The sequence below is a fragment of the Haplochromis burtoni genome, unplaced genomic scaffold (genome assembly GCF_018398535.1).
Source record: "Haplochromis burtoni strain Fernald_Lab_line unplaced genomic scaffold, NCSU_Asbu1 Contig_680, whole genome shotgun sequence".
NCBI classification, from domain to species: domain Eukaryota; kingdom Metazoa; phylum Chordata; class Actinopteri; order Cichliformes; family Cichlidae; genus Haplochromis; species Haplochromis burtoni.
The window spans coordinates 58,976-78,137 of NW_024583041.1; the positions used below are offsets into that span (position 1 = coordinate 58,976).

The 19,162-nt window shown below is 38.2% G+C and overlaps 1 protein-coding gene across 4 annotated transcripts in view; it reads right to left on the minus strand.

The window, feature by feature from the left end:
- Positions 1–2,583: 2,583 nt before the first annotated feature.
- LOC102288977 (leucine-rich repeat and fibronectin type-III domain-containing protein 2) overlaps positions 2,584–19,162 on the minus strand; it is a 137,955-nt gene continuing 121,376 nt past the window's right edge. For all 4 annotated transcript variants that reach the window (XM_005949751.3, XM_005949752.3, XM_005949750.3 and 1 more), the window contains 2 exons: positions 11,636–13,032; positions 2,584–8,445 (listed from right to left, as the gene is read on the minus strand). In XM_005949751.3, the coding sequence (XP_005949813.1) occupies positions 7,464–8,445; positions 11,636–13,011 (2,358 nt within the window). In that variant the 5' untranslated portion in view covers positions 13,012–13,032 and the 3' untranslated portion in view covers positions 2,584–7,463. The remainder of the gene's footprint in view (positions 8,446–11,635; positions 13,033–19,162) is intronic.

Here is a 19,162-nt window from a genome sequence, read left to right on the forward strand (position 1 = left end):
GAAGTTTCATAGAAGTTACCTTTCTTTGTGAAGCCACTGATTGGACCATTTAATTTCATCAGAAACTGGATCTGATTCTTGAGTCATATCTCTTCAAAGATGGCCGTGTCAGCCCATGGTGTGCAGATTAAAAAATATATCATCAAGTAGGAAACTCTGGATTTTGACCAATGCCTGCAAAACTCACCTTTATCTTTGATAAATAGCATATGATAACATTCTAACATGGTGGGAATAAATAATGCATCGATCAGTTCTGATATGATTTTTGTTCAAGCTGACTTCCTAGAAACCAGCCAAAATTAAAGCACTTATTATACAGATCAATAAGTAACTCGGAGAGCTGCTGCATGTTTTGCATTCTGGAGTGGGCATTCTAAAACTTCTTGTGTACATTTATGTTCTACTGCGGCACTAAGAGCTCACAAAGAAATGAGTAATTATGGACGTGATTGTTATGTTTATCACTCTGCACCTGCAGATAAATCACTTAATTCTAACAAACACTTCATGAGAGAACGAAGAGGCATCTGTACAAACATTCTGGGATGCTACTCTTTTGAATCAACTTAAACCACAAAGGATGTAAGCAAAACATAATAGTTCTCTGTCCTAATGTGCTGGCCATGGTTATCCAGTGATTTACATAAATACATGCTAAACAGAAATATTCCCCGAACAGTTCGTAGACAGCAGATATATTTGTTACTAGCAATTTACTCTAAAATCCCGGAACTGTTTTCACAAAAATCAAATCAAACGTGTTTGGTTATTTTCCTCTGGAAAGAAAACTCACCAGAGTCCACTGACTACACTGGAAAGAGGCTCTTCGGGCCACATTTGATTTGACGGACACTCTCACCATTTCAAATTAAATACACTAGAATTTGTTTCAGCTGAATAGATTCGAAGTGAAAATGCTTAAAGACATGTGGCCTAAGGATGAACAGTCCTTTTCACGTGCTGCACATTAAGGTCTCTGTTTCAGAAATAGAAGAAAAGCAAAGGTGCAAATTGCACAGTTGTTCAGTTTTGTGCATCTTGCAAAGATAATCCTGTATAATATAGAATTAGAGATCAGAAAATCATACAAACATTTACTGAACCTGACTGTTTTCCCCAATAGAGTGGCTGAGCAGCAAATATCACGTCTGAAAAGTCTAGAGATTACAGATACAGTTACAGCTATTGTATGCACACAAAGGGACGGAGAGTAAGCCTGACGAGTGAGAGAGACGGAAGCTGATTTTTTTTCATGAGTCATCCAACCATTACACCTCCGGTTAAGAAATCACCAGACTGTGTAACCCTTCATCACTAAAGGACTTTTTTTGTATTACTCAGTGGTTCAATAAGTAAGCAAGTAAGACAATTCTGCTTTCCTCTGCATTCACTTTTTTTTTAAGAATTATTTTTGTTGTGGTATTAATATCTTAAAATATTTTATATTATTTGAAGTACCATGCTTTGCCATTATTTATGCTGTTTCTCTATAGCTTCTCGATTGCAAGAATCCATGTTTTCCTGTGTGGCAAATCATACCTGCGCTATATTTAGAAAGGTGGACGTAGAAACAGGCTGTATTTCCTCATGTAGCTTTCTTCTTGTGGGCTGTACGGTTACATTTTTTTTTCCATCAACATTCCAACTTCAGCAATAGTGAGGGAAAAAACATTTCTTTTTTTTCCAGATACATCAAAACATCAGGTTTATTTACCAAGGCTTTATGCAAATATGATGACCTGCAGACTGGGCTCATGTTCAGTTTCAGTGAATAAATGCTAAGTGGCAGCAGACTTTGTAAACACATTGACGCTCTGATTTGTTTTCAATGTAGCTGTCACAAAAAGAAACAACAGTGTAAGAAAAAAACCACACAAAAAGACTACTGTCAGGTTTGTTAAAGGTGCTTTTTTCTTCAACTTGTTTTACTGAATAGCAACCTGATAGCTCTTGCAGATCTCACACATAAACCTGTGATGTGAGAAAAAATGCAGTGTCCTTAATTTACTCTCTTAAAAAAATGCTGCTGTCTATCTGATAACCTTTCAGCTCAGATCCTATAAAAGTGTATATCTGAATATCCGTTGTATCGTGAAAACACAAAGCCCCGTTCCAAACAAACGTCCCGACGTTCAGCACGCAGCGGTCATCTTCCTCTTGAGCCTTCAGGAGGTGCACATCGCTGTCTTATCAAGCAGCGCTTGGCCCTTGTGGAGATTATATTTACTCTGTGCTGCCGTAAGCACCTTTCCTGACAGATTATATGAATTAAGGCCTTATTATGGGCTCTGGCCAGGAGCTGCATGTACCGGTGATTTGTAATAAGGGCAGTGCTGAGGTGAGTCAGCAGCAACTGGCCTGATTACAGCAGCTGGACCTCAGGAGGAAAACCCGTGGCTCATCTGCGGTAAACAAACACCGCATGAGGGGAAGAACACTCCATTAGCTTCTTTGTACTTTGTAGGCAGACGCGGTTAGGCAACACTTTCCATTCATAAGGATCACATTTGAAAAATGTCATCAATAATGGAATCTGTAAAGTAACTTGATGTCGCAGGAAGAAGAAAGACAGAAGAGCCATTTTGGTTCATAGGAATTAGACAATATTTTATATTCTTTTGTAGCAAAATGTTTTCACACATAAACAGTTTTTTTTTCTTGTTTTTGTCCTGGAACCTCAGGTGAGAATCATGACTATGTTGAGTCAAATACACACTTAAATTTATATCTTAGTTAGCAGAGTGGAGGGGGATGTTATATGATGTCACAAGCAGAGACGGCAGGTTAAAGGGTCACTTCACACATTCACTAAAATACATATTTCAACGTGTACCCCCAGTGTCACAAAAGCAAATGTTTTCTGGTTTTATTTGCTCAAATTCCAAAATAAGCATCCTTGAAACTTCAGATGAAATAAAAGAGATGGGAATAGATTTAGGTTTCTTCTGCTTATAGTCACAATGAATTCAATTTCAAAATCTTTAGCAAAACAACTTGTTTTAATATGTAAGGTAAAATGCTCTCCGCTTATAATAATGAGTGAAACTATCAGGATATAATGAGAAATTAATAGAAATGAAACCAAAAGAGGGAGGATGATTTGTTGCATGAAAGTGGACAATATAGATAAAAATGTACCTAACTTGTTTTTTTTTTGTGACTTTGTTGCATCGTTGTCATTAAAACCTACTGTTATTGGCAAATTAGGCAGACAAGTGTCTGCAAACAAAATACCTGAGATACTAAAGTAACGTGCTGATGATATTGGGTAATCTGACTTATACTGTTAAGAATAAATAATAAATGTTATGAATCACACGGTCTGTAGCACTCATTCATTTGCAGCAAAGACAAAAATCTTCAAAAATGTAAGCTAACAATTGTTTAAAAAGTTGTAATGTTTTGGCAAACATTAAATTAAGGGTAAACGACATTCGTTGATGACTCAAAATCTCAAAGGTACAGATTAACACTTTATTACGGGCTCAGTCATTTCGATTTTTTCTGTTCAGCATTGTGTAGGTATTCCTCAGGCTAGCAAATTCCTGCAAAAAGTTACATAGTTGGCAGTGATTCAAAGTCTTTCATACAGGTTTTCGTGGAAAACAATATGCTGGGAACAAAAAAAATCAGACAGTGATACAGAAGCATGTCTGTGTAGCTTATTGCTGCACCTGGGCTACAGCTCTGGTACAGAAGAACATTTACACTGATATTGGAGGGTTTTGATGAGAACGGTTTTGCTGCTGCTGCTGAGGAATTAGTTTTTGTTCAATTCATGAATCAGATCATTTTGGAACTGAACTGGAAAATGGGAACGATTGTCAAAACAGTAGAAATGTTATTATAAAACAATATATGGTTCTTAAAGAAGTAAGGACTAATATGGGTACTTTTCTGTCACTTTTATGTAAACAAACAAGATAATTTTGCAAAAAAAAAAAAAGAAAGAAAGAAAAACTGTATAGATGTTTTTCCTTATTTCCTTAGTTTTCTTTTCATTGATTTAATATCAATCAAACTTTTGAGTGTAAATCCAAAACTGCTGCTGGTTAAGTCGAACGTGGGTGTTAAGGTGAAATATGACATGTCTCTACTGATTAGAGTCACAGCAAATAATTGTGTGGTGAAAGCATAGAAAGAGCAAAGAAGGCAGAAAAGTCACTGCACAGGTATGTTTATATCTAGCCTTTGCCACAATAACACAAAGAATGTTTCATTTTATAAAGTACTCCATGTAGATTGCTTTTGTTCAACAAACTGTGATGTGGAAACTGATTATGAAAATCCATATCTGGCTACAGGCAAAAAAAAGTGAAGTAAAATAATACCAATCGTAGTTTAAACATAACATTATTGCCATTACCAAGATGAATGTTATGTGCAAACACACCTACACATTGATTTTATGTCATTTATGCTCTCACTCTCTTATTTGCAAACTGTGGAAGCTGCCATGCTGACCAACAGAGACTGCCCACGAGAGTGAGCTCAACAGTAAAACCTTTGGATTTAAAAACAAGGTTGTTTTTTTTTGTTTTATAATGCAAATGTAATATTTTAAATGACACAAAAGTAACTCCATGCCTCAACTGTCTCAGTCCTAAATGCACATGTGGCTTTCTGGAACAAAGTGCTATCCCTGCAACTGAATAATAAGAATTATAAGAAAAAAGTCTCATTCATCCATTGGAGCAGTGCACGCTTCGTCCCATAACCCTGTTGCAATCAGCTTGAACAAATGATTTATGTCGTTGGCCACTTTGTAGGTATTACTCTGAATTTATCATTTATTTTAGACACATTATTAGAGAATGTTTGTGCTTTTTAAATTGCTGAATTTATAAGCTCATGATTTTAAAGCTCATTTGGATATACTGTATGTCATATACAGTTAAACACACTTAATGTCAGCAGTGTGGCTCACTGGCTAGAATGGATATACTGTATGGCACGGATACAGTGCAACTCAGTATTGCAGCAAAACATGTAATATACACTCTGGTCCACTGCGTCCGTTTCACGCTTTGCCTCTCCAAAACATGAAATGGACACACATACAGAAGTTACATTACCGCATTACCAGCAGTGAGAGATAATATATTTAGAGCCAAGAAGTCAGTAGTGACCAAAAAAATAAATATGCAGGACATTCCAAGGTCCTTAATCGCCACAAATGGTTAAGCTAGGGGGCTAATATGTATTTACATGTAAATGTGTTAATAATATCTATTTAAACACTTTACTGTGATTATTTTCAAGTTGGCTTGACATAAAATATCTCCCTCTTCTTTTACTGCAGCTTACTGGAACTTCGACATGCGTGTCCTTTTCACGCTTCGTAGAGGCAAAGAGTGAAACGGACACGGTGGACTGGCGTGTCTATTGCACGTTTTGTGGTGATATTGGGTTAAACAATGATTAAAGCTTTAGGTAAACAGGGTCCTGATCATTTTTGTAACAGATGTAACAGATCTATAGAAGAGATACATTGTTAAACTATATATATATTGGTCTGCATTTTCCAACACCGTTGTATTGCACTAGAGGCAAAGCTCTCTGAAACCATGAGCAAATAAAACCAAGATTGTCTACAGTGTACATGCAGGAATATCACTTGAGATAAGTTGGAAAATAAGTATTTTAGTCATTTGAGTGGCTTGACCCTTTAACAAAAGCCAGTCCTCCACTTCCCCCTTGCAGTATCATATAAAATCCCATTTCAGTAAGCCAACTAACAATGATCAAGTTGGTACGTCACAGTAAAGCACCTTCTCACTGTTTGCTTCACATAAAAATAAAAGTACTACTGCACGATTGCCCCCTTCCCCCATCCCCATTTACATTCTCACCCAGTTATTGTACAAAAAGAATGCCAATATACAGAACGGTACACCTACTGTAGGGAAGAAACGAAAACCGATGACCATCCCACATGTTAAAATGCAGCAGAGATCCACAGAATATCGAGAAAGGCATTAAAATGCAGAGATGTTGCAGTTTTGATCAGCAGTAATCTGAGTAGAGTCTAATTCAAAGTATTTTACTGCAATGTACAGCCCTGTATGAAAGAGAATGAAAGATAAATGGGCTCTCTGATGGATCAATTGAAATAATACATAAACCAACAAAGGTTCTGTATCATGTAACTTGGTGAAATGTTTGGCCCTTAATGAGTTATCGTTCCCCTTTTTTCCTTTCGTCTAAGCAGCACGATGACCTTTATCAAATGACAAATTCCTCCATTTAACCTGGCTAAATGAGTAATTGCCATACTCTCTTGTTTGTGTTACCTCATGAGAATAACAGCCTGACGATAGATCCTGCTTTTGGCAGCTTTGGGCAAATGATTAAGTGGGCTTGATGGATTTCAAACACCATCCACGTCCAGTGACTATAATATATCTTGATAACATCTGAAACCGTACCCTGAGGCGAACACTCTGTTTACATCAATGGGCCTTTTGCCTGCAGGGACCATTGTCACCAGGGCTAACCTATGGGGAGAGTATCAAAGCACTCAAACTGACATTTTGTTAGAGCAGGATTTAACCTGAGCTGGAAACACACTGGATTTTGACTGGATGGCAACAAATAGTTTTTTGACAGCTTTACAATCAAGCAAAGAACTTTGTGTGTGGAGCTGTTTGTGTTCAATCTTAGCTGTAGTCCTACTTGCTTTAAAATAACAACGTACGATACATAACCTGAGGTACAAATACAAGACTGGCTTGCTGTGGTTCATTGTTATGGTATCTAGAAAATAGGACCATATTGTTACTGAAAATTAATCATGTTATCAATTTGAAAGTGTTTGCAATGGCTGTATGAGAGATGGTAGCCTCTACATATGTGTATGTGTGAGAGGGTCTATTTGTATGTGACCAACAGCTACAACCTCAGTACCGAGATGTGCTTCTGCTGATGAATTGCCTCAAATAATAAATAGTAAAAATGATAGAAAAAATGACTGAAAATAAAAATGACTTTGTTTTAATTTTCTACTAGCTCCTCTGGTCTTTCTACTGTTGCAGTAGTCCCATTTCATGCTGAGGGTCCATGACATTGTGATCCACTTCACCACAATCGAGGCAAATCCTCTTGGTATTCAGTTGTTTTAATAAAGACATAGTAAATCCACTTAGAATTTCTTGTCTTTCTTTCCCTTTTCTCCCCTCAGGGATAATCTCATGTACCCTGTGGTTTGGGAAATATTCCTTGTGGGCCATTTCTGCAGTTGTTTTAAAATGGGGACATTTTTCAAATACAGTTTGACACTGTCAGAGATGAGATCATGACCAGGAATCTATTGATTTGAGTGTCTTATATTGTCACTTGGGTTAGCTTCATGCAGAAGATAGTTTCCCTTTGGGATATCCTTCACTTTTCACTCATGTTTCTTTTATTCTCATATAGATTTATTGTTTGGTCATGAATCTCACATGTGGTCTCTATGGTCTTCAAACCGTGCTCTCCATTACCCACTCGGAGCTCTCAAAACTGGGCTTCTCATCCTCACTGTCATCATACTGCAGCAGCATGCCATTAACAGACAGACTGCGTTTAGTCCAGATATTACTGATCCTGCGTGGGTAGCTGCTGCGACTCTGTGTGGCCCCTACGTGACCCATGTCAAACGAATGGCTCCTCTTTGGCTTACCCTCCTGGGGGAGCCCTAGGATGCGTCCCAGCATGGTTGTGGACTCTGCCCTTCCAAGCAATGGTTCTTTATCAGACGGTGGTACCACAGCCACTGCCATAGCATTGGAACTGGTGGAGGGTCCAGAAGTCCCTGCGCCATCTCTCCCTGCCCCTCGCAGCTCCAGTGAGGTGAAGGCCCCTAAAAGGTGGTCCAAGTTTGGGCGTGCTTTGGGGCCGTGCCTCCTGAACTTGTTGCTGGGCAGGGTGGTGCACTCACTGCTTTGCATGCTGTAGCGGTCACCAGCCCCTCTTGCTGTTTGGCTGTCTAATGAGTTAGAAGAGGAGGAGGACGAAGAGAGACTGCTCTGGAGAGATCCACACTTGAACTCTACCATTTCCTCACGCATGACCATCACTGTAGATTTGACCTGTGGTGGGGCACCGTTGAACCTGTTCATTCCTCCGTTCGTCTGAGAGTATGTGTTACTCACAGTGGGCAGTTTATTAGTCTGGATCCCACTCGTCACCTTATAGCGAACCATGAGGATAATGATGAAAACCAGCAGTGTGGCCACGATGATGCCACCGATGACCAGGATCATAGTGCCACCCATGAAGCCACTGTGAATAGATTGACACTGTGGGTAATCCTCAGTGGTGACAAATTGGACACAGCCTACAATATTGGTGGCAGTGAGAGTCGTAGCAGTATCATCCCAAATGGCCAAGACACACAGGTCATACTGCATCCCTGGGACCAGATTAGTGAGTACAAAGGCCCTGTTAGTCATGGGAATCATTCTGAAAACAGAAACAGAGAGACGACATTAAAAATACAGACTTCTTGCCACAGGGATTCAAAACAAGGCCATAGTACCAAAATGTGGAAAGTAGTTTGAATTAATATCTTATGCTTTGACATATCAAGGAAATAGTACACAATTAACCATGCTAAGTAGTTATTTATATGCACAAAGTAATTCAAAAAGATGACTTCATTGCTCCCGGTATATACCATTTGATATCCATGCAAGCAAATAGTAATGAGATAAATAGTGAATGGCCAATTTTTAAATATTGTTTTGGCTAAATGTAATATCTTGTACAATCCATTAAACACGCATTAAGTTGTTTCAAGTCAATTTGTTATTATTTCTGATGTTTTAATATGACTGCTTAATTAAGCTTCAGTGCTTTTTGAGTTAAACTGAAACTCAAATCTGCAGTAAGTTAATTGCCCAAGAGCTTTGCCAATGAAAAGGGTGTTTTCAAAACCTGTATTTTGTTGCACAGACAGCAACTGCTTTTATCCACTCATTCATCTGGATATTTGATCTCAGAGACATTTAATTAGTAAATCCTCTTTCTCCACGTGTCAAAATATGTAATTTAAAACCCTGCGCATGACTTTCCAACTGAATGCAGTAAAGTTTTTTAAGTGTTACAATTGTCTTGCTTCTTTGTAGGGTAATTTGCTGTGCTTGACAGGTCGCACATGCTGCCATCGAATCCAAAACTTCAAAGTAGTTGGATTTAAAATGCTGTTTTGATGCTAAATTAATAAATCTCTGGTAATGCCAATTAGTGGACATGCACAGTTTAGAAAATACTTTTTCTGTGTTTAGGATACTTTACGTATAATTTGATGACCACTTTCAGCTACCGTAAGGAACAGGTTGCACCTTGAAGTGACTTGCTGTGATTTGGAAACTGAACTGAATTAAACAGAATTAAATAGAATGGAAGTTGGGCATTGATCTTCTGCCAAAAAAGACAATAGATGAATATAATTGGTCTTCAATCTTGCTTTAACATCATGGTTAGAGAAGCCTCAACAAACTTTCGAATCCAAGCCATTTTTGAGGGGTGTATAAAACATAATGTATTTCAACTTTTGATTTGAAAATGTATCATATTCCAACACAATTTTGTAATTACTTGTACAATACAACAAATAATTAATTGATGTGAAACTGGAAAACACTGGGGTAAAAAAGGTTTAGACTCCAACATACCCATAAGGGCATGTATAAATAGATTCCTCAGTCATTCATCCATTGTTGCTTGCTGTTTTCCTATAGCATATGTGTTGAAAGCTTTGATCCCTCTGAAGTGCCTCCACCAAAGAGCCCAGACACCAGCGGGGCTACAGTTCATTATTCATCCTTAATTGCCTCTTTCTCCCATAACCAGGAAGAAGCTGTGCTTCCTCACATGTTCCAGTGGACTCATGCAATCCCTCCTCTGCTCCACATGGCTGTGATTGATTTTTAATCATGCCATTGTTTCAGTGCAGGCAGTGGGAAACTACATCGGCCAGCTAGGGGTGCACATATGCATGCTATGAAAGGATATCAGTATTAATTCAGAAACAGTAGTTGTCCTGTCTTTTCACATTATCTTTTCCTTCCAGTTTATAATGTGTATTCTGGTGTGCAGATAAATGAATTGCTTTAGGCCATTTTTTCTTCTGTATATAAAGTACATACTGAGGATTACATTAAAGAATAAAGCATCAAATCACATGGTAAGCAAAGTCAGTGCTCAACACTTAAATTAATGGCTACCAACTGTGCACTAAAGTGAAGTTAAACTAAGAAATTCATCCTTAAATCTGCATTTAAGAACTTGCATGGTTTTAATATCTCAAACTAGCATTCAAACAAATAAATGTACATGTTTTGTTATATGGGGCCAGTCTTGACTGACAACATCAAGAATGCAATTTAAATAATCTCTTTTCAGGGAAAGAATTTTGCTGCTGCGAATCACTGAATGAAAAAGGAAAATACATTTTACAAAGCTTACATTAGCTTTACAGTTGCAGTTTTGTACAAATTAGAGAAAATTCATAAGGCCGTTTACTAAAACACAGATGAGTCATCCACTGTTTCTGTCACTGGGATGAAAAAAAAAATCTCAAAATTCATGTTGTTCCCTTTTTCTGGCATGAAAAGCTGGCACTAAGTATGAAAGCAAGGATATCAGATAAACAGCTTATTATTGAATTTACAGTGATGGCAAGTTGCATTAAAAGCATTTGGGCAGAGTGATATCTTTCACAATTGCTGTGCACAGTTCTATTCTTAGAATCCTAGCTAATACCCAGCCGTTTGGATTTTCTTATTATTTCATTAGATCAGGTATTGGTGATCAGATATGGTGTTTGATAGAGAAAGTAAGCCTCAGTTATCAGTACTAGTAAGCATGATATGAAAATGCTCAATTTCCTGCCTAAAACAGACCATAATGTGATAATGTATAAACTTCAGCATACTAGTCATTCAAGGATCCTTCAGTGAGTTTCTTTAGATAAGTTAACATTAGTTTGAGGAAATAAAACACATTATGTGGCAAAAAATAATAAAAAATAGCCCAAATAGCAAAGACAAATTAAAAATGTGTGCCATGAAAGAGTTGGGGTCTTAGGAGGTTAATGTACCTAAATGCATCAATTTAATATTAAACAGCTGGCTGTATTTTTGTATTTCCAAACAGTTATCTTTGCTGAATGTTGCCACTTTCACTTTCTCATTTGACATAGGAAATTGATTTCACAGAGCCCAAAGATCTTCAGTAACAGTCTCCAAGCTCACACTTTATGGACTTGAGCAGCTTAAGAAGGATACATTGACATGAGGGTCTATAATCCTTTTTCTTCTTGGATTTCTAATTAATGGTTCAGGGCAAGGATTTCACTTTGGATTGCACTTTTTACTTAAAAATGTGAACACAGCAACCCGTCAATTCTCAATTTAAAGAAAAAAATCTCAAGAAGGATTAAGAAAAATGAATGTTGATCTTCAAGTAACACTTCAAAGGAACTGACTGTCTTAAGTACTCACCCACCAAACAATTAACAGCTGAGAGAAGAAACCCAACTGTATGTATTCTAAAGCTAAAGATTACACTCAAGACTCAGTGTGCCACTTTGAAGAGAGAGTTATTAGCCCATACTTAGATGTAATCAAGTTTCAGTAATCACTCTTACCTGTAAATGAGGACTTCATCTTCAGAACAATTGTACTGAAGCTGATACATTTTGACCTTTGGAGTTGCTTTGCTAACACTCCACTTGACCAGAGCAGAAACAGCAGTCACTTCTGATACAGACACCACCTTCTCTGGAAGAGTTTTAGGCTCCCCTTTACTGATCTTAGTAGAGCTTGTTATGTCTGACAGGCCTGACTTGTTCTGGGTGGTACGGTTTGTACCATTACTCAGATGGGGGAGTTGAATGATTGATAGTTCAATGGACGCTGTAGATTCTCCTGCAGCATTAGCAGCAATGCAGGTGAATGTACCGTAGTCCTTAGATGTGGTGACTGTTATATCCAGAGTCCCATTTTCATATACAGTTGCTCTGGAGGAGTTGCTAATCAAACGGTCATCAGGAGCAACCCAATGCACTGTTGGCATTGGATCACCAACAGCTTTGCAGCGCAAGCTAGCTGTCTGTCCCTCGAGCACGAGCAATTTGTGTGTATGTTGTGTGATCAGAGGGGGCTCACACACAAATTCCTCCTCACGAACAGACCAAAAGTAGCGTCCCTTTAGACTGGCAGGAGAAGCACAGGTTTCCATATCGTCCTCCCGTTCCAGTCTCCGAAGCCAAAGCACTTCACAATTGCAGTGCAAAGGGTTTCCACCAAAACTTAGTGAGAGCAGGGGTGCATATGGTGTGCTCATCACCACATTGCTCTGGGAGCGTGCAAAGATAGGATCTGGAGGGAGCTTCTGAAGACGATTAGAGGTGAGGTCCAAGCGTGCCAGTTTGTCGAGATCTGTAAAGGTCCCCTCAGCAATGAAGGAGATGAGGTTATGGTCCAGACTCATTTGATGGAGGTTAACCATCTTTCGGATGGCCTCCCAAGGCACAGTGCGCAAGTTGTTATATGACAGATCAAGATCCTCCAGTGTCAGTAACAAGTCATCAAAGGCTACTTTAGAGATACGGCTCAGTTGATTGTTGTTGAGGATCAGGTGTTGCAGGTTAACCAGTCCTCGGAGGTCATCTGGTCCCAGTTCAGTCAACCGGTTACTATCCAGGTGTAACGATCTTAATGTCTCCAGGTCAATAAATGAGAAAGGCTGGATGTCGCTGATGGTGTTCCGGGACAAAGTGAGATCCACCAGACCTGTCATATTGGCAAAGTCCAGGGTGGAGATCTTTAGGATGAAGTTGCCACCCAGCCGGAGCTCCACAGTTCGCCGGTCAATGTCTGGTGGAACAAAGAGCAGACCTTTGGAGGGGCATAAAGTCCCCAAGGACTCTGACAAGTTCTGGCAGACACAGTATTTGGGACATGCATGGACCATCGTAACTGCGGTTCCCAGGAACAGGAGACTGATGACCACTTTGTCCATGTTAGCTTATGCAACGAGGACCTGAAAAAAAGAAAAACAAAACAAAAGATAAGCTTTATGATCAAAACTAACGTTATACATTTTCAGTTGCATGTAACTTAATGAGCGTGTGTGATCATGGATTGTGTACAGGGTTGGGAGCCAGAAATCCAGTTCTGACAGAATGCCAGTATAGTCTTTGGACCATATGGTCCAAAAGCGCTTGTTTAATGAGCAGGTCTGATATTTATGCTTGAGACTGTTTTACATTAATATTCTCTATTATAAACTTTCATATGCATGTACTTTGCAATGCAAAGAAGGTGTGAGAAATCACACGAGGATTGTCTGAATGAAGCTCAGGATTAAACTGTGCTAAGAAGCTATTTTTAATGACGCACATGCTTATAAGCTGTCATTACAGATACCGACATACATGCAGTGGAAACTAGTTCAAGTGTAGGGTACCTGAACTAGTTTCCACAACAAACAATGCATGTTGTGTTCTTTCTTGGGATGTTACACAATTTTGTTAAGACAAAATGCTAAAGTTACATGAACTACTCATTTACTACTTTTTTTATGCTGTGCGCTATATATGATTTTACACAGTTTTTCTCATTTGTTTCCTTTTTTCATTGTGTCTGCACCATTGTAGTCAGAAATTTGGAAAGAATATTACACAAACCACATGTGTTAGACATGGAAAAAGTCAGCCTGCCTCTGTACATTAACAGTCCTCACACCTGGCTGACTGCTCCAAATGGATGGCCACACTTGACTTCATACAGCTAGCTTTTAATTCCCCCAGATATTTGTATCATTAATTCCTAATACACTCTAAACCTAAAAATCAATTTCAATCATCCTTTTTTTTTACATGAGCAATTTTGATTAATGGGAAACTCTGCCTTGTAGTCTGCATGGTTCTCTCTAGAACCATGGAAGCATGGTTGTAATTTGTTTTACATTAACTACGTCAATTCAGATATTCATTATTATGTATGTGTGAGGTGCTAGTTGCAGCATTGTGACTTATGTGTGACTACCTTGCAACATCTCTTCATGTGTAGGCTGTGCTTTTCAATAACTTAGAAGAAGAAATATATGACTATTTTTTCTAATTTACAAAATCAATCTGTAATCATATCACAAATGCTTCCTCATTTGGGTTGTGTGTCACAGTGAAATGCTTAGAAAGCTCATGCAAAGTGGTTTTTTTTTGCAATGATCACTTTCACCAAAGAAGTTGATTAAAAAAACAAAGCCAAAAAAACAGCGGAACTACCAAAATTATGATCCACAGTTTTGATGAGGCCAAATGGTACTATAAACCTTTTAATACCAAGAAGAAATACAACACAAAATTCTTAGAAATAAAAAAGCAACATGTTATAGATATATGAGAAAGAGAGAGAGAAAGAGAGATTTCTCATTTTTCAGTTCACACAGCTAAAGTCCTTTTATTAATTTTTAGTGTCGTAGAAAAAAGCTACAATGTGGTGCTAATATTTATGCTACAGACTTTTCTGAGGTTTCACTGTCTGAATCCTAATGTAACAATTTAAAATCAGCACTCTTTAAAACTGTGAAACTCTGTGCAAAAGGTTTTTCTTTTAGCCAAGTACTGCAGGCTGGATGCCTACTGTTCTGATCCTCTCAGCGCTCTGAAGCTGATCCCCAAAAGGCCTCATGGTGAGAGCTGTCAGTGATGACAGACAGGTTGTCTCATGTACTCATTTTAATGGACACCATCTAGAAACAGCAGCTGAAAAGTCCTATAACCTCAAAGAATCTGCCTTTATATTTTATGTATCGTTTTTCATGGGCAGTTTTTCACTTGAAGGGTACAATTTTGGTGGGTAAATATTATCAAAAAATGTAGAAATTCATATGTATTAGATCTCAGAAAGATTCCTAGTATTATCTACGTATATTCAACGTGTATTATGGTTACTGGGCAGAAAAATGTAGGCAGAAGAGATTCAGAGGTGACCTTTCAGGAAGAGAAGAGGTTCACTCACAAAGGCGTACAGTATAAACCGTGGACCATGTTTGACTCATGACCTTTACCAAGCCTGCACCACCATCTAAAATTTACTGTAAGGGACAAAATAACAGAAATACCAACAAGGATATGTTCTATACAGTTCCACAGTACATTAATGACGCTGACATATAGTTCAATAAGAAGAGATCATTAGAAGGAATTGAGCATGGTTTATTTATGTACAGAATTCAATTTGAGGTATTTGACGGTTAGACCTCGATGGGATTAGGGCAGGACCCCCTGGAGTCTAAACGCTGGTGGTGGAGATAAAGATGGAGTCTTGAATAGAGCCTGAATAATTAGAGGTGGTGATCGGGGAGAGGGTTGGTTGGAGGAAGGAAACTGCAAGACAGACGCACAGTGAGATTTAAAGTACGCGGAGTGAAGGCTAATTGGCCGGCAGAAAGCCGATTGGACTAAACCAGTGATGTCACAATCAGCTTGACAGTGTGGGAAAGTGGAAGTTATGTAAAACTTAGATTAGGTGCCAACACCTGAGAAGCAGACAGATGAGTGACTACAGATGTTCCTTATTGATCTTACAGATAAGCTTCTGTGAAATTAATTCAACTTACGACACAACAATAGAAGTCGAACAAATAGACACAAATTGTTCATCTACTTTGTTAGATATTTTATAGACATATATTTTATTGTAGTATTTTTGTAATATACTATATGTCTATGATTGCATCAAAAGTTCAGAGATCTTTTAGCGCTGGGAAATATTCACCTTTTCAAATCTTTCGTATTGGTTGCTGTCTTTGTATGAGACTCTTTATCCACTTTATGTAAAAATGCCGCCCATATGTTACTTTTAAACAGAATTCATGAGCAATAAAAGCGATTATTTTTTCCTGAGGCACGTAATATAGAATATTATTGCACCATTAGGAGCTTCTGCTTGAGCTCCTTGAATTTAGTTTCATAAATGAATTTATAAATCCATGAGCAAATGCAGTTTTCAAACTTCTTGTTCTTGTATTTTATCGGTAAAGGTTCCACACAGTAATGTGGAGAAATGCGAGATTACAGTAATTAATGTTTTTTTTTCTTGTTTTGTCCATTTGCTGAAAGAGAACATGTATTATTGGAAATTATTTTCTGTCAGAAACAAACCAGAAAGAAATCTTATGGACTGCTAAAATGCACTGATTGGACAGCTGATGGCTTTCAGTCAGTTTGAACTAGATTGAAGTATTATTCAGGTGACCCCAAACTTTTTATACATTATAAACTGAGTAAGAAATCTAGCTGAAAGCAAGGTATATGCTTAGTTGTATGGAGACTAGTTTAACTACAGTATTACAGTATTACTACAGTATTAGCATTGGTTAGCTTAACATAAAAAACAAACTATCCAAAGGAAACAAAACTGGGCTGATTAATATATTTTATCTCTTTCTAAAGGCTATGTCATGTTTGGGAAAAAGATTGATACTTGGGTTGAAATACAGCCATTCACAACAAGTTGATGTGATGCCTTACTTCAATGGTTTTAAAGATGTAAACAGAACACACTTGAATCAGAAGACTAAATCCAAACACCATACTTTTAATCCAACAAGCTAAATATCATTAACAGGTGACTGAAAATGAAAATGTAAGGTCCAAAAAACAGACAAAAAAAACAACAAGATGCACAAAAGAACAAAAATACACAACAAAAATGTAGAAACTGGGAAAACACAAAGAACACTAGTTTGAAAGGAGAAAATGACATAATGGTGGAAACCATTAACTGCTTAGTACAAAACATAAAGATGATCAAGCAAGTTGATGGTAAAAGATTGTGAAGATAAGATATGGAGAACAATAATTGTATAATACGACCGTATGTAACAGAATTAAAACCCCATAACTATGACAATGACCAAGCATCTTTTTGTGACCCACTGTGAACTAGACCATTCTAACAATTGGTGTAAGGAGTGCATCAGCCCAACAACGCAAAGAAGACATTGTGCCTCTCTCTCAGATGCCAGTGGCTTTGATATAAAGACAGCATCCCACACCCTAGTAATGAGGACACGCTTGAATTAAGGGAACACAAACACACAAGGACGAAAAGTTTGTCAAAAACAAGGTGTATTTTGTAAGTGGAAATTTGTTGTACAAGGGCATCACATGAACATGCTTACACAGCTGTGTTGCCATCTGTTAGACAAAAATCCGACTGTACTATATAGGTTGAGTTAGCCCTGAGGGAGATGACGGTCACTCTGATGGTTTTGCCTTCCCTTGGCACCAACAAAGCCTTGTCCGCATCACTTTAATTCCTAATGCAGGTAAGCCAGGCTGTAAACGTCAGGACAATCTATGTTATACAAATTCTTCGACCCATTGTCGTGTTAAAAGAAAAAACAATAAAACTTCTAGCTGAGTCCTTTCACCGAGATTTGTCCTTTTTTTGCCTCAGTTGTCAGCTTTGTTCACAAATCTTCCAATACATTGCTGTCTCCTTAACAACGGGAAGAGAGCGCAGTGCAGACGGAGCTGGACTCTCGAGCATTACATCTTTCTCTTTCTTCTGGTATGCTTTGATAAAACATGTCACAGGCTGACAGCTCAGTAAGCCTGACTGTGCTACATACAATCCACTGATGTCATGTTGCATCATTTGTGGGTGCTGACGCTCAAAGTAGTGACAACAGCTCTCTCTCACTACCGTACGGAGTTGCCAGCACATATAAAGGTGCCTTACGCAGGTGTAAAATGACAGGCTAAGCAGTCTTCTTCCTTTCACGTAATATAAATCTTTTGATTTGATTATTAGAATATATATGTGAGAGTATGTACAAGCATAAGAGGACAACTGCTCACAGGATTTAGAAAGTGAATTTTGCAATTCTGGAATAATCTCGACAAAAGATGGAAATTATCAGAGTGAAAAATGGAGGGAGGATACAATGGCTGAAACCTTCTCTGGATGTTAACCAAAGTAATCTGTGTGCTCAGTCAAACATACGTGTTGCACAGAATTGCCAGTGACTGGTAGCAAAGAAAAGATTAACTGAATAGCTCCACCTTTCCAGAACACAAAAGCCAGCTACTGAGGATTACATCAACCAGCTGTGAGCTCGTCTTTTCAGCTACCTGTCCTGACAAGCTTCTCAGACATGGCTCTATGAATTACATGCAGTCCTGTATCAGACTTGAACCTCCTGGATAGCTGCACAAGCAGACTGAGGCAAAGCTTGGAGGGAGTCTTTGTACAACAAAGTTCTGTTGTACCAAGAGTTTTTTTTCTTTTTCAGAAGGGTGCTCTGATGTTAAATTGAAAATGTCACCACTGCCAGCTGATTTTTGGATTCTAGAGACAATTTTTAAGCCTGGACAAGCTTCACTCTTGAGGGTGACAAGTGTCTAAATCCTGTCCAGACTTTCCTTCAGCAGATTCACACACACAGCCTTTTGTCTATAGAGATAATAGAAAATACTTTACTGTAGGATACTAAAGGAAGAAATGGGATCAAGCTATTAAACTGTTCTAAGGTCCTTTCTGTTCCCCATCTAAATCTGCACACTGCGTGTTATATACTGAATACAAAAATACAAAACCAATGATGAACTGAGTGTTGGTACAGTCAGTAGAGAAATGACAGATACAGATAATATCCTAAATTTAATGATATTTGTTGTAAACCATAAAACACTAATAAAGTGATTAAAGGACTGTAAATTTAGTTAGCTCTTCTGTGCGCTGTGGTTAAGCTCCATGCTTGGCACCTTTCTTTTTAATGAGGACAGAGTAACAAAGTGAGAACAGTTATTTCTGGTGTCCAGGAAATTCCAGTGCAGCATTAAGCAGTCTGGCTGGTTAATGGTGGGCATTGGGGCACTTTCTCTCTTTTCAATTATCCAGAAAAAAACGAAAAACAAACTCTACTTATTCAAGTTAAACATAAATTATTGATCCATCTTCTTCCACTAATCCAATTCAGTGTCATGGGGCAAGGAGTGCTGGAGGCTATCCCAGCACAAGAGGCAGGGTATACCCTAGACAGGTCGCCAGTCCATCACAGGGTCAACAGAGAGAGAGAGAGAGACAACTATTCACAAAATTATTCACAAAGATTACGCAAAGACATCTGCCAATTTTCCCAGAACTGGACTTCCCAG